At 45.1% G+C, this 15560-nt stretch overlaps 1 protein-coding gene across 1 annotated transcript in view; it reads left to right on the top strand.

Annotated features, from left to right (window-relative positions):
• The window catches only part of LOC124277228 (fibrinogen alpha chain-like), a 37471-nt gene extending 22192 nt beyond the window's left edge, over positions 1–15279 (top strand). Inside the window, exons 3-4 of the mRNA XM_046712880.1 lie at positions 11835–11934; positions 14290–15279. Of these exons, the coding sequence (XP_046568836.1) occupies positions 11835–11934; positions 14290–14924 (735 nt within the window). The 3' untranslated portion in view covers positions 14925–15279. The remainder of the gene's footprint in view (positions 1–11834; positions 11935–14289) is intronic.
• Positions 15280–15560: the final 281 nt, after the last annotated feature.

The raw sequence follows: 15560 nt of genomic DNA, 5'->3' as shown, positions 1-15560 counted from the left end.
TAGTACCAGAGACCTGACCGGTTCATGCCTTCAGCGGATCATGAAGTACCACAAAGGTGACAGGTACATGCCTTCAGCAGTTCAAGTAGTACCAGAAACGTGACCGGTACATGCCTTCAGCGGATCATAGAGTACCAGAAACTTGACTGGTTCATCCCTTCAGCAGATCATGCAGTACCAGAAACGTGACTGGTACATACCTTCAGCGGAGCATGTAGTACCAGAAACGTGACCAGTACATACCTTCAGCAGATCATGTAGTACCAGAAACGTGACCGGTATATGCCTTCAGCGGATCATGTAGTACCAGAAACGTGACCAGTACATGCCTTCAGCAGATCATGTAGTACCAGAAACGAGACTAGTACATGCCTTCAGCGGAAAATGTAGTACCAGAAACGTGACCGGTACATGCCTTCAGCGGATCATGAAGTACCAGAAACGTGACAAGTACATGCCTTCAGCGGATCATGTAGTACCAGAAACGTGACAGGTACATGCCTTCAGCGGATCATGTAGTACCAGAAACGTGACCGGTACATGCCTTCAGCAGATCATCTAGTACCAGAAAAGTGACCGGTACATACCTTCAGCGGATCATGTAGTACCAGAAACGTGACCAGTACATGCCTTCAACAGATCATTTATTACCAGAAACGTGACCGGTACTTGCCTTGAGCATATCATGTAGTACCAGAAACGTGACAGGTACATGCCTTCAGCGGATCATGTAGTGCCAGAAACGTGACATGTACATACCTTCAGCAGATCATGTAGTACCAGAAAAGTGACCGGTACATGCCTTAATCGGATCATGTAGTACCAGAAACGTGACCGGTACATGCCTTCAGCAGACCATCTAGTACCAGAAAAGTGACAGGTACATACCCTCAGCGGATCATGTAGTGCCATAAACGTGACTGGTATATGCCTTCAGCGGATCATATAGTGCCAGAAACGTGACAGGTACATGCCTTCAGCAGATCATATAGTACCGGAAACGTGACAGGTACATGCCTTTAGCACATCATATAGTACCAGAGACCTGACCGGTTCATGCCTTCAGCGGATCATGAAGTACCACAAATGTGACAGGTGCATGCCTTCAGCAGTTCAAGTAGTACCAGAAACGTGACCGGTACATGCCTTCAGCGGATCATGAAGTACCAGAAACGTGACTGGTACATCCCTTCAGCAGATCATGTAGTACCAGAAACGAGCCTAGTACATGCCTTCAGCGGAAAATGTAGTACCAGAAACGTGACCGGTACATGCCTTCAGCGGATCATGAAGTACCAGAAACGTGACAAGTACATGCCTTCAGCGGATCATGTAGTACCAGAAACGTGACAGGTACATGCCTTCAGCGGATCATGTAGTACCAGAAACGTGACAGGTACATGCCTTCAGCAGATCATCTAGTACCAGAAAAGTGACCGGTACATACCCTCAGCGGATCATGTAGTACCAGAAACATGACCGGTACATGCCTTCAGCAGATCATGTAGTACCAGAAACGTGACAGGTACATACCTTCAGCAGATGATGTAGTACCAGAAACGTGACTGGTACATGCCTTCAGCAGATCATGTAGTACCAGAAACGTGACAGGTACATGCCTTCAGCGGATCATGTAGTACCAGAAACGTGACCGGTACATGCCTTCAGCAGATCATGTAGTACCAGAAACGTGACTGGTACATGCCTTCAACGGATCATGTAGTACCAGAAACGTGACTGGTACATGCCTTCAGCGGATCATATAGTACCCGAATCGTGACCGGTACATGCCTTCAGCAGATCATGTAGTACAAGAAACGAGACCGGTACATGCCTTCAACAGATCATTTATTACCAGAAACGTGACCGGTACCTGCCTTGAGCATATCATGTAGTACCAGAAACGTGACCGGTACATGCCTTCAACGGATCATGTAGTACCAGAAACGTGACCGGTACATACCTTCAGCAGATCATGTAGTACCAGAAAAGTGACCGGTACATGCCTTCAACGGATCATGTAGTAGCAGAAACGTGACCGGTACATACCTTCAGCGGATCATGTAGTACCAGAAACGTGACCGGTACGTACCTTCACCGGATCATGTAGTACCAGAAACGTGACAGGTACATGCCTTCAGCGGATCATGTAGTACCAGAAACGTGACAGGTACATGCCTTCAGCAGATCATCTAGTACCAGAAAAGTGACCGGTACATACCCTCAGCGGATCATGTAGTACCAGAAACGAGACCGGTACATGCCTTAAGCAGATGATGTAGTACCAGAAACGTGACTGGTACATACCTTCAGCAGATGATGTAGTACCAGAAACGTGACCGGTACATGCCTTCAGCAGATCATGTAGTACCAGAAACCTGACAGGTACATACCTTCAGCGGATCATGTAGTGCCATAAACGTGACCAGTACATGCCTTCAGCGGATCATGTAGTACCGGAAACGTGACCTGTACATGCCTTCTGCGGATCATGAATTACCAGAAACGTGACAGGTACATGCCTTCAGCAGATCATATAGTGCCAGAAACGTGACAGGTACATGCCTTCAGCGGATCATATAGTACCGGAAACGTGACAGGTACATGCCTTTAGCAGATCATATAGTACCAGAGACCTGACCGGTTCATGCCTTCAGCGGATCATGAAGTACCACAAAGGTGACAGGTGCATGCCTTCAGCAGTTCAAGTAGTACCAGAAACGTGACAGGTACATGCCTTCAGCGGATCATAGAGTACCAGAAACGTGACTGGTACATCCCTTCAGCAGATCATGCTGTACCAGAAACGTGACTGGTACATACCTTCAGCGGAGCATGTAGTACCAGAAACGTGACCAGTACATACCTTCAGCAGATCATGTAGTACCAGAAACGTGACCGGTATATGCCTTCAGCGGATCATGTAGTACCAGAAACGTGACAGGTACATGCCTTCAGCAGATCATGTAGTACCAGAAACGAGACTAGTACATGCCTTCAGCGGAAAATGTAGTACCAGAAAGGTGACCGGTACATGCCTTCAGCGGATCATGAAGTACCAGAAACGTGACAAGTACATGCCTTCAGCGGATCATGTAGTACCAGAAACGTGACAGGTACATGCCTTCAGCGGATCATGTAGTACCAGAAACGTGACCGGTACATGCCTTCAGCAGATCATCTAGTACCAGAAAAGTGATCGGTACATACCCTCAGCGGATCATGTAGTACCAGAAACGTGACCGGTACATGCCTTCAGCAGATCATGTAGTACCAGAAACGTGACAGGTACATACCTTCAGCAGATGATGTAGTACCAGAAACGTGACTGGTACATGCCTTCAGCGGATCATGTAGTACCAGAAACGTGACTGGTACATGCCTTCAGCAGATCATGTAGTACCAGAAACGTGACAGGTACATGCCTTCAACGGATCATGTAGTACCAGAAATGTGACCGGTACATGCCTTCAGCGGATCATGTAGTACCCGAAACGTGACCGGTACATGCCTTCAGCAGATCATGTAGTACCAGAAACGAGACCGGTACATGCCTTCAACAGATCATTTATTACCAGAAACGTGACCGGTACTTGCCTTGAGCATATCATGTAGTACCAGAAACGTGACAGGTACATGCCTTCAGCGGATCATGTAGTACCAGAAACGTGACCGGTACATACCTTCAGCAGATCATGTAGTACCAGAAAAGTGACCGGTACATGCCTTCAACGGATCATGTAGTAGCAGAAACGTGACCTGTACATACCTTCAGCGGATCATGTAGTACCAGAAACGTGACCGGTACGTACCTTCAGCGGATCATGTAGTACCAGAAACGTGACCGGTACATTCCTTCAGCGGATCATGTAGTACCAGAAACGTGACCGGTACATACCTTCAGCAGATCATGTAGTACAAGAAAAGTGACCGTTACATACCTTCAGCAGATCATGTAGTACCAGAAACGTGACAGGTACATGCCTTCAACGGATCTTGTAGTACCAGAAACGTGACCGGTACATACCTTCAGCGGATCATGTAGTACCAGAGACGTGACTGTTACATACCTTCAGCAGATCATGTAGTACCAGAAACGTGACCGGTACATGCCTTCAGCGGATCATGTAGTACCAGAAACGTGACAGGTACATGCCTTCAGCAGATCATGTAGTACCAGAAAAGTGACAGGTACATACCTTCAGCGGATCATGTAGTACCAGAGACGTGACCGGTACATACCTTCAGCGGATCATATAGTACCAGAAACGTGAAAGGAACATACCTTCAGCAGATCATACAGTACCAGAAACGTGACCGGTACATACCTTCAGCGGATCATGTAGTGCCAGAAACGTGACCAGTACATGCCTTCAGCAGATCATGTAGTACCAGAAACGTGACCGGTACATGCCTTCAGCGGATCATGTAGTACCAGAAACGTGACAGGTACATACCTTCAGCAGATCATGTAGTACCAGAAACGTGACCGGTACATGCCTTCAGCAGATCATGTAGTACCAGAAACGTGACAGGTACATGCCTTCAGCGGATCATGAAGTACCAGAAACGTGACCGGTACATGCCTTCAGCAGATCATATAGTACCAGAAACGTGACAGGTACATACCTTCAGCAGATCATATAGTACCAGAAACGTGACCGGTACATGCCTTCAGCGGATCATGAAGTACCACAAACGTGACAGGTACATGCCTTCAGCACTTCAAGTAGTACCAGAAACGTGACCGGTACATGCCTTCAGCAGATCATACAGTACCAGAAACGTGACCGGTACATACCTTCAGCGGATCATGTAGTGCCAGAAACGTGACCAGTACATGCCTTCAGCAGATCATGTAGTACCAGAAACGTGACCGGTACATGCCTTCTGCGGATCATGTAGTACCAGAAACGTGACAGGTACATACCTTCAGCGGATCATGTAGTACCAGAAACGTGACCAGTACATGCCTTCAGCAGATCATGTAGTAAAAGAAACGTGACAGGTACATGCCTTCAGCGGATCATGAAGTACCAGAAACGTGACCGGTACATGCCTTCAGCAGATCATATAGTACCAGAAACGTGACAGGTACATGCCTTCAGCAGATCATATAGTACCAGAAACGTGACCGGTACATGCCTTCAGCGGATCATGAAGTACCACAAACGTGACAGGTACATGCCTTCAGCACTTCAAGTAGTACCAGAAACGTGACCGGTACATGCCTTCAGCGGATCATAAAGTACCAGAAACGTGACTGGTACATGCCTTCAGCAGATCATGTAGTACCAGAAACGTGACTGGTACATACCTTCAGCGATCATGTAGTACCAGAAACGTGACCAGTACATGCCTTCAGCAGATCATGTAGTACCAGAAACGTGACCGGGATATGCCTTCAGCGGATCATGTAGTACCAGAAACGTGACCGGTACATGCCTTCAGCAGATCATGTAGTACCAGAAACGAGACCGGTACATGCCTTCAGCGGAAAATGTAGTACCAGAAACGTGACCAGTACATGCCTTCAGCAGATCATGAAGTACCAGAAACGTGACAGGTACATGCCTTCAGCGGATCATGTAGTACCAGAAACGTGACCGGTACATGCCTTCAGCAGATCATGTAGTACCAGAAAAGTGACCGGTACATGCCTTCAACGGATCATGTAGTAGCAGAAACGTGACCGGTACATACCTTCAGCGGATCATGTAGTACCAGAAACGTGACCGGTACGTACCTTCAGCGGATCATGTAGTACCAGAAACGTGACTGGTACATTCCTTCAGCGGATCATGTAGTACCAGAAACGTGACCGGTACATACCTTCAGGAGATCATGTAGTACCAGAAAAGTGACCGTTACATACCTTCAGCAGATCATGTAGTACCAGAAACGTGACCGGTACATGCCTTCAACGGATCATGTAGTACCAGAAACGTGACAGGTACATACCTTCAGCGGATCATGTAGTACCAGAGACGTGACTGTTACATACCTTCAGCAGATCATGTAGTACCAGAAACGTGACTGGTACATGCCTTCAGCGGATCATGTAGTACCAGAAACGTGACCGGTACATGCCTTCTGCGGATCATGTAGTACCAGAAACGTGACAGGTACATACCTTCAGCGGATCATGTAGTACCAGAAACGTGACCAGTACATGCCTTCAGCAGATCATGTAGTAAAAGAAACGTGACCGGTACATGCCTTCAGCGGATCATGAAGTACCAGAAACGTGACCGGTACATGCCTTCAGCAGATCATATAGTGCCAGAAACGTGACACGTACATGCCTACAGCGGATTATATAGTACCAGAAACGTGACAGGTACATGCCTTCAGCAGATCATATAGTACCAGAAACGTGACCGGTACATGCCTTCAGCGGATCATAAAGTACCAGAAACGTGACTGGTACATGCCTTCAGCAGATCATGTAGTACCAGAAACGTGACTGGTACATACCTTCAGCGATCATGTAGTACCAGAAACGTGACCGGTACATGCCTTCAGCAGATCATGTAGTACCAGAAACGTGACCGGGATATGCCTTCAGCGGATCATGTAGTACCAGAAACGTGACCGGTACATGCCTTCAGCAGATCATGTAGTACCAGAAACTCGGCCGGTACATGCCTTCAGCGGAAAATGTAGTACCAGAAACGTGACCGGTACATGCCTTCAGCAGATCATGAAGTACCAGAAACGTGACAGGTACATGCCTTCAGCGGATCATGTAGTACCAGAAACGTGACAGGTACATGCCTTCAGCGGATCATGTAGTACCAGAAACGTGACCGGTACTTGCCTTCAGCAGATCATGTAGTACCAGAAACGTTACTGGTACATGCCTTCAGCGGATCATGTAGTACCAGAAACGTGACCGGTACATGCCTTGAGCAGATCATGTAGTACCAGAAAAGTGACTGTTACATGTCTTCAGCAGATCATGGAGTACCAGAAACGTGACAGGTACATGCCTTCAGAGGATCATGTAGTACCAGAAACGTGACCGGTACATGCCTTCAGCAGATCATGTAGTACCAGAAAATTGGCAGGTACATACCTTCAACGGATCATGTAGTACCAGAAACGTGACCGGTACATACCTTCAGCGGATCATATAGTACCAGAAACGTGAAAGGAACATACCTTCAGCAGATCATACAGTACCAGAAACGTGACAGGTACATACCTTCAGCGGATCATGTAGTGCCAGAAACGTCACCAGTACATGCCTCCAGCAGATCATGTAGTACCAGAAACGTGACCGGTACATGCCTTCTGCGGATCATGAAGTACCAGAAACGTGACCGGTACATGCCTTCAGCAGATCATATACTGCCAGAAACGTGACACGTACATGTCTTCAGCGGATCATATAGTACCAGAAACGTGACAGGTACATGCCTTCAGTAGATCATATAGTACCAGAGACGTGACCGGTACATGCCTTCAGCGGATCATGAAGTACCACAAACGTGACAGGTACATGCCTTCAGCAGTTCAAGTAGTACCAGAAACGTGACCGGTACATGCCTTCAGCGGATCATGTAGTACCAGAAACGTGACTGGTACATACCTTCAGCGGATCATGTAGTACCAGAAACGTGACCAGTACATGCCTTCAGCAGATCATGTAGTACCAGAAACGTGACCGGTACATGCCTTCTGCGGATCATGAAGTACCAGAAACGTGACCGGTACATGCCTTCAGCAGATCATATAGTGCCAGAAACGTGACACGTACATGCCTTCAGCGGATCATATAGTACCAGAAACGTGACAGGTATATGCCTTCAGCAGATCATATAGTACCAGAGACGTGACCGGTACATGCCATCAGCGGATCATGAAGTACCACAAACGTGACAGGTACATGTCTTCAGCACTTCAAGTAGTACCAGAAACGTGACCGGTACATGCCTTCAGCGGACCATAAAGTACCAGAAACGTGACTGTTAGATGCCTTCAGCAGATCATACAGTACCAGAAACGTGACTGGTACATACCTTCAGCGGATCATGTAGTACCAGAAACGTGACATGTACATACCTTCAGCAGATCATATAGTACCAGAAACGTGAAAGGAAGATACCTTCAGCAGATCATACAGTACCAGAAACGTGACTGGTACATACCTTCAGCGGATCATGTAGTGCCATAAACGTGACCAGTACATGCCTTCAGCGGATCATGTAGTACCAGAAACGTGACCTGTACATGCCTTCTGCGGATCATGAATTACCAGAAACGTGACCGGTACATGCCTTCAGCAGATCATATAGTGCCAGAAACGTGACACGTACATGCCTTCAGCGGATCATATAGTACCGGAAACGTGACCGGTACATGCCTTCAGCAGATCATATAGTACCAGAGACGTGACCGGTTCATGCCTTCAGCGGATCATGAAGTACCACAAACGTGACAGGTACATGCCTTCAGCAGTTCAAGTAGTACCAGAAACGTGACAGGTACATGCCTTCAGCGGATCATGTAGTACCAGAAACTTGACAGGTACATACCTTCAGCGGATCATGTAGTCCCAGAAACGTGACCGGTACATGCCTTCAGCAGATCATGTAGTACCAGAAACTCGGCCGGTACATGCCTTCAGCGGATCATGTAGTACCCGAAACTCGAACGGTACATACCTTCAGCAGATGATGTAGTACCAGAAACGTGACCAGTACATGCCTTCAGCAGATCATGTAGTACCCGAAACTCGACCGGTACATACCTTCAACGGATCTTGTAGTACCAGAAACGTGACCGGTATATACCTTCAGCGGATCATGTAGTACCAGAAACGTGACCGGTACATGCCTTCAGCAGATCATGTAGTACCAGAAACGTGACCGGTACATGCCTTCAACGGATCATGTAGTGCCAGAAACGTGACAGGTACATACCTTCAGCAGATCATGTAGTACCAGAAACGTGACCGGTACATGCCTTCAGCAGATCATGTAGTACCAGAAACGTGACCGGTACATGCCTTCAGCGGATCATGAGGTACCACAAACGTGACAGGTACATGCCTTCAGCGGATCATGTAGTACCAGAAATGTGACCGGTACATGCCTTCAGCGGATCATGAAGTACCACAAACGTGACAGGTACATGCCTTCAGCAGATCATGAAGTACCAGAAACGTGACTTGTACATACCTTCAGCGGATCATATAGTACCAGAAACGTGACATGTACATACCTTCAGCAGATCATGTAGTACCAGAAACGTGACCGGTACATGCCTTCAGCTAATCATGTAGTACCAGAAACGTGACCGGTATATACCTTCAGCAGATCATGTAGTACCAGAAACGTGACTGGTACATGCCTTCAGCAGATCATGTAGTACCAGAAACGTGACCGGTACATGCCTTCAACGGATCATGTAGTGCTAGAAACGTGACAGGTACATACCTTCAGCGGATCATGTAGTACCAGAAACGTGACCGGTACATGCCTTCAGCAGATCATGAAGTACCAGAAACGTGACAGGTACATGCCTTCAGCGGATCATGTAGTACCAGAAACGTGACCGGTACATGCCTTCAGCGGATCATGAAGTTTCACAAACGTGACAGGTACATGCCTTCAGCAGATCATGAAGTACCAGAAACGTGACTGGTACATACCTTCAGCGGATCATGTAGTACCAGAAACGTGACCGGTACATACCTTCAGCAGATCATGTAGTACCAGAAACGTGACTGGTACCTGCCTTCAGCAGATCATGTAGTACCAGAAACGTGACAGGTACATACCTTCAGCGGATCATGAAGTACCAGAAATGTGACAGGTACATGCCTTCAGCGGATCATGTAGTACCAGAAACGTGACCGGTACATGCCTTCAGCGGATCATGTAGTACGAGAAACGTGACAGGTACATGCCTTCAGCGGATCATGTAGTACCAGAAACATGACCGGTACATGCCTTCAGCAGATCATGTAGTACCAGAAAAGTGACTGGTACATACCTTCAGCGGATCATGTAGTGCCAGAAACCTGACAGGTACATGCCTTCAGCGGATCATGTAGTACCAGAAACGTGACCGGTACATGCCTTCCACGGATCATGTAGTACCAGAAACGTGACCGGTACATGCCTTCAGCGGATCATGTAGTACCAGAAACGTGACTGGTACATACCTTTAGCGGATCATGTAGTACCAGAAACGTGACAGGTACATGCCTTCAGCAGATCATGTAGTACCAGAAACGTGACCGGTACATACCTTCAGCAGATGATGCAGTACCAGAAACGTGACATGTACATGCCTTCAGCGGATCATGTAGTACCAGAAACGTGACCGGTACATGCCTTCAGCAGATCATGTATTACCCGAAACTCGACCGGTACATGCCTTCAGCGGATCATGTAGTACCAGAAACGTGACTGGTACGTACCTTCAGCGGATCATATAGTGCCAGAAACGTGACAGGTACATACCTTCAGCGGATCATGTAGTACCAGAAACGTGACCAGTACATGCCTTCAGCAGATCATGTAGTACCAGAAACGTGACCGGTACATGCCTTCAGCAGATCATGTAGTACCAGAAAAGTGACTGGTACATACCTTCAGCGGATCATGTAGTACCAGAAACGTGACTGGTACATACCTTCAGCAGATGATGCAGTGCCAGAAACGTGACATGTACATGCCTTCAGCGGATCATGTAGTACCAGAAACGTGACCGGTACATGCCTTCAGCAGATCATGTATTACCCGAAACTCGACCGGTACATGCCTTCAGCGGATCATGTAGTACCAGAAACGTGACTGGTACGTACCTTCAGCGGATCATGTAGTACCCGAAACTCGACCGGTACATGCCTTCTGCGGATCATGTAGTACCAGAAACGTGACCGGTACATACCTTCAGCGGATCATGTAGTACCAGAAACGTGACCGGTACATACCTTCAGCAGATCATGTAGTACCAGAAACTCGACCGGTACATGTCTTCAGCGGATCATGTAGTACCAGAAACGTGACCGTTACATACCTTCAGCAGATCATGTAGTACCAGAAACGTGACCGGTACATGCCTTCAGCAGATCATGTAGTACCAGAAACGTGACCGGTACATACCTTCAGCAGATCATGAAGTACCCGAAACTCGACCGGTACATGCCTTCAGCGGATCATGTAGTACCAGAAACGTGATCGGTAGATGCCTTCAGCGGATCATGTAGTACCAGAAACGTGACCGGTACATACCTTCAGCAGATCATGTAGTACCAGAAACGTGATAGGAATATACCTTCAGGAGATCATGTAGTAACTAAAATGTTGTCATCAGCACTTTGGTCTCATTTTATGAGTTGAGTTGAGTTGGGCTTTACGTCATTTTATGAGATCCAGTGAAATGTTTCAGAGTAGCTTAATACTCGATCACCATTAACAAACTTGCCTAAAAGTGGAAGTATTCTTTGCCTGACGCTACGAAGCATTCCTTCTGTGCAACGGCGGCCTGTAAACAAACCAGACAATCAAGTGATTGCTGAATCGGGTGGTCAGTGATTGGATGGTCTGCTGGGGAGCAGTAGGGAAAACTCAGTCGTTTAAATACTGCACATTTTTATTCTTTATATACTGAAAATACAAGCAGACTCGTCCACATATTCGTCCGTCTTTCCACAGCCAATTCGCGAGATACACTTTCCTTTTCAACATTCTTGAGAACATTTGTATTAATTATCACTGTTCTCGTGCTGTTTACTGGATTTTGACTTACTTTATGATAAACTGAATTATTTTAGATGGGTTGCTAAAGACCAGAGATGTTTGTTTTGTGTGTTTCAGATGGCTGCAAATCCCTGTTTTAATGGGGGAACATATGTCAACAGCATGTGTTCCTGTGTGTGGGGTTTCGCTGGGACAACGTGTGAGAGAATAGTTAGAAGTAAGTGAAAGTTGAGGCTATCAATGGAATTCCTGTTTTGCACACGGCACCAGCATCATAACTACAAGCAAGGTAGTAGGGTTTTAGGTGCTAAATCTAGACCTGTAACAGTAACATGCATTTTGCAGTTCATTTTTTAATCACAAATCGTATGATATTGTTACGAGGTGATTTTAGGTATTAAGTTTTCAGGTGATAAAGGTAGGCCTGTATTTTTAAGCCATCATTTTTCATTTAAGTATTAAGTACAGGTCATAGCATACTGTTACGGGGTGATTTAAATATTAAGTATTCAGGTGATAAAGGTAGGCCTGTACTTTTAAGCCATCATTTTTCATTTAAGTATTAAGTACAGGTCATAACATACTGTTACGGGGTGATTTAAGTATTAAGTATTCAGGTGATAAAGGTAGCCCTGCGTACCGTTGTAGAAAACAACCTTAGCGCTGAGACTGCTATAAGTCTATGTTAAGATATAGGAGTTACGGTCACCTTAGTGCTAAGCTTGCTGTGTAACCACTAGCCTACCCCACAGCCCCTAAAGAAGATGAAGCGACCAAGAATCTGTCAGCTACGAAACTGACGAAACTACGATAATAGTCGGTCCTACAAATGAAGGATAAAGGCGGATAACTCTGAATTAATCCTTGACATTTTATGAGTGCTTCATTATTTTCTGGCACTTACAATTAATCTTTTGCCACATTATATATTTTGTCAACTTATAACCTCGAAATACCTGTACTTCATGTGACCGCAAACGGCAGTTGTTCAGAGGGAGGTTTGCGTTTATTCATATGAAATCTTAATTCGTTTTTGGAAGCAAGATAAGGTAAAAAGTGGAATGCATAATATACTGATGTACAAAAGAATGTGCACACCTGGTGTTTTGAGACAATTAAAAAATGTAAATGTTTGCTAGCAATGTTCCAATTGGGTACGATATCTATGGTGGTATTGCAACACGTACACAATGTTTGTGAAATGAGAGTCACAATCAAATCACTTTTTCTAAATATTACGCTGTTTTTAGGAAAACATTTTACCAAAGCATCAGGTGTGTACTGTTTTTGTTCGTCAGTTTCTATATATGTTGTAATTCAAGCTTCCTGATTTCGAGCAGACCATATTAAGGATACATGTATACATCTTCAAAAGACAAGGCTTTAAATCTCCTGTCCACTGAACGCCCGCGCTCCGGGAAGATGATATGTATATTGTATTAGGGCTTCCATATTTAATTCTGTGTTTCTCATCTCCCTCCGCCCGTAAAAATCCCACCCGCCTATACAATAAAAAATATATTTTTATTTCTAAACTTTGCACCGACCGTTCTCAATTGTACACCGCCCATTGAAAAAAACAAACGTTTCAAGACAAGATAAAATAAAATTGAAAAACGAATCTTCAGCAAGTATTTAAATGGAAGCAACTCTCGCATCTTTACTCCCTGTCACGATTTAGGATTCACATCCACTAATATTTACGATCCGACAATGTTAGGAGTTCGCGATTTTTCACGCACGAATATGGCGGTCAACTCCACAATATCGTGTATCACTGGTAGGGAACTTGGTTACAGTGAGAGTGGAGTCTTTGTGAGTTTTGGGACAGAAACTTTATGATTTGTGACAGAGTCTTTGTGATTATAGCATCTGCAAGGCGAGGGTGAGGTACAATAGATGTCCAGTAGACGTCCACAATCAACTTTATAAGGGAATTAATTCAACTTTTACCTCAATGCTATCTTCCTCAGGAACGAATGTACCTATATTACTCTGAAAACCCTTGATAATCATGTAAAGTAATAAATTAAGATTTTCATAATTTCTTTATACTGAATTCATATATTTGAAAAAAAAATGATTGAAGGAATTATTGTGGCATGCAAAGTCACAATGATGATTGGGTTTATTGCCCACTATAAAAAGCATCTGCTGTTTAATCAGCGAAAAGAGGACACATATCTAAAACACTGAATAGCTCTATAGTGAAAGAAAATTTGCGATTATGAAATTGATGTAACGGGAAATTCATTCTTAGTCACAGATAATTCACAATCCCAAAAATGGAATTGAGGGGACACAATTTCTAAAATCTTGTTCATGAATCGGAATTGGACGTTTCTATTAATGTATCTGTGGTGTCTAAAGATCATCTGAATGTTTGAAGCTATAATTCGAGGTGATTTAAACTGAATGTAAAATGTTCATATTGCGTCTCTCAACAGTTCCATGTCAGAACAATGTTGACTAGAACATCCTAAGTGGCATTTAATCGATAATAGAATGTCACTCACTCTTACCTTCGATTATGGCCGTTCGATCTATAAGCTTTATTGTATTGTAAATTCAGGCTGCAGAGAGGCATACCTCCTTGGGGTACGTGGAAAGGGCTTCTATGAAATTCAACCGTTCGGCTCCCCTATCACCTACACAGTATATTGCAACTGTGAGTGGGTCGGCACCATCTACGCCTTCAAGAGAATCATCCCCCCTCCCTCATCATGTCAACCTATAAACTACAACAAAACGTGGGAGGAATACAAAACAGGTTTCGGCGACATCAACTGCGAATACTTCCTCGGACTGGAGACAATCTACCAACTGAACACGTACGAAAGATACCAATGGAATATATACAACATGGTCGACGGGAAGCCGTCTCCAGCAGCAAGCATCTACCTTGAAAGCACAGATCTCCAAAATGAGGCGAATGGTTATAGTATCAATTTTATTCGAGTTTTCACCAAAACTTGGGAACACGGAGACGACGCGTTTGACAACAGCCAGAAGCCGAGATCCTTCTGTACCTTTGATCGGGATTGTGGTGGGTGTGCCGGTCAAGTTGGAGGGGGGTGGTGGTTCAATAGCAGCTGTGGGGGAGGGGCGATCACTGCTACACCCGATAAGATGTACTGGCCAGTCAACGGAGTCGACAAGGTCATCAACGAGACGTATATACAGCTGGATCACATGTTATACTACTAAGGCCCAATTCATTTTCCATGTGTACGATTTGGAAATATGCATTTATTCATTTGTTGGAAGAGAACAGAACTTCTTGGGCCTAACAGTTTTGATGGAGTAAGTTGTGTCAAGGAACTTAATACTGAGTTATGAACCTCACATAGAAAGAGTTGACCTGAAGACATTAAAACGATATCATATTTAACATAATTAACTTAAAATTCGTAACTACGTTTTCAAGAATCTCCTAGCTGCCCGCGTTTTAGGGTTCCTTGCCTCTTGCCTCAAAATTAATTCCACAATTTCAAAGTTTGACAGCAAATATCTCAAGAACTAATTGTTCCAACACTTCGAAATCTCTTGTACAGATGCACAATCGAATTCCCAACAATTTTGCCTGGACGGGTCAAGTCGCTAAATTGTACCGTTTGGCAGTTATTTTTGTTTTCAGTTTTTGACCATGTTTTTCAGCAGTTTTCTGAGTAGTTTGCTCCTAAAATGTGCAAATTCTGTACAATAGATGAAGGCTTGGTGATTCCAGAACACTAATTGTTTTTAGACCGTAGGCCCAAGAACAACTGAGATAAAGAGGGAACTATTTCTTCTCCAGAACTTCTTACCCCGGCTGTATTTGGTTGATCCGCTCGCCTGTCAAAA

Source organism: Haliotis rubra, unplaced genomic scaffold (assembly GCF_003918875.1).
Source record: "Haliotis rubra isolate DU_JTF1 unplaced genomic scaffold, ASM391887v1 Scf22, whole genome shotgun sequence".
NCBI lineage: Eukaryota > Metazoa > Mollusca > Gastropoda > Lepetellida > Haliotidae > Haliotis > Haliotis rubra.
Note: the sequence above shows the minus strand (reverse complement) of the source record. Positions and strands in the feature narration are given on the sequence as shown.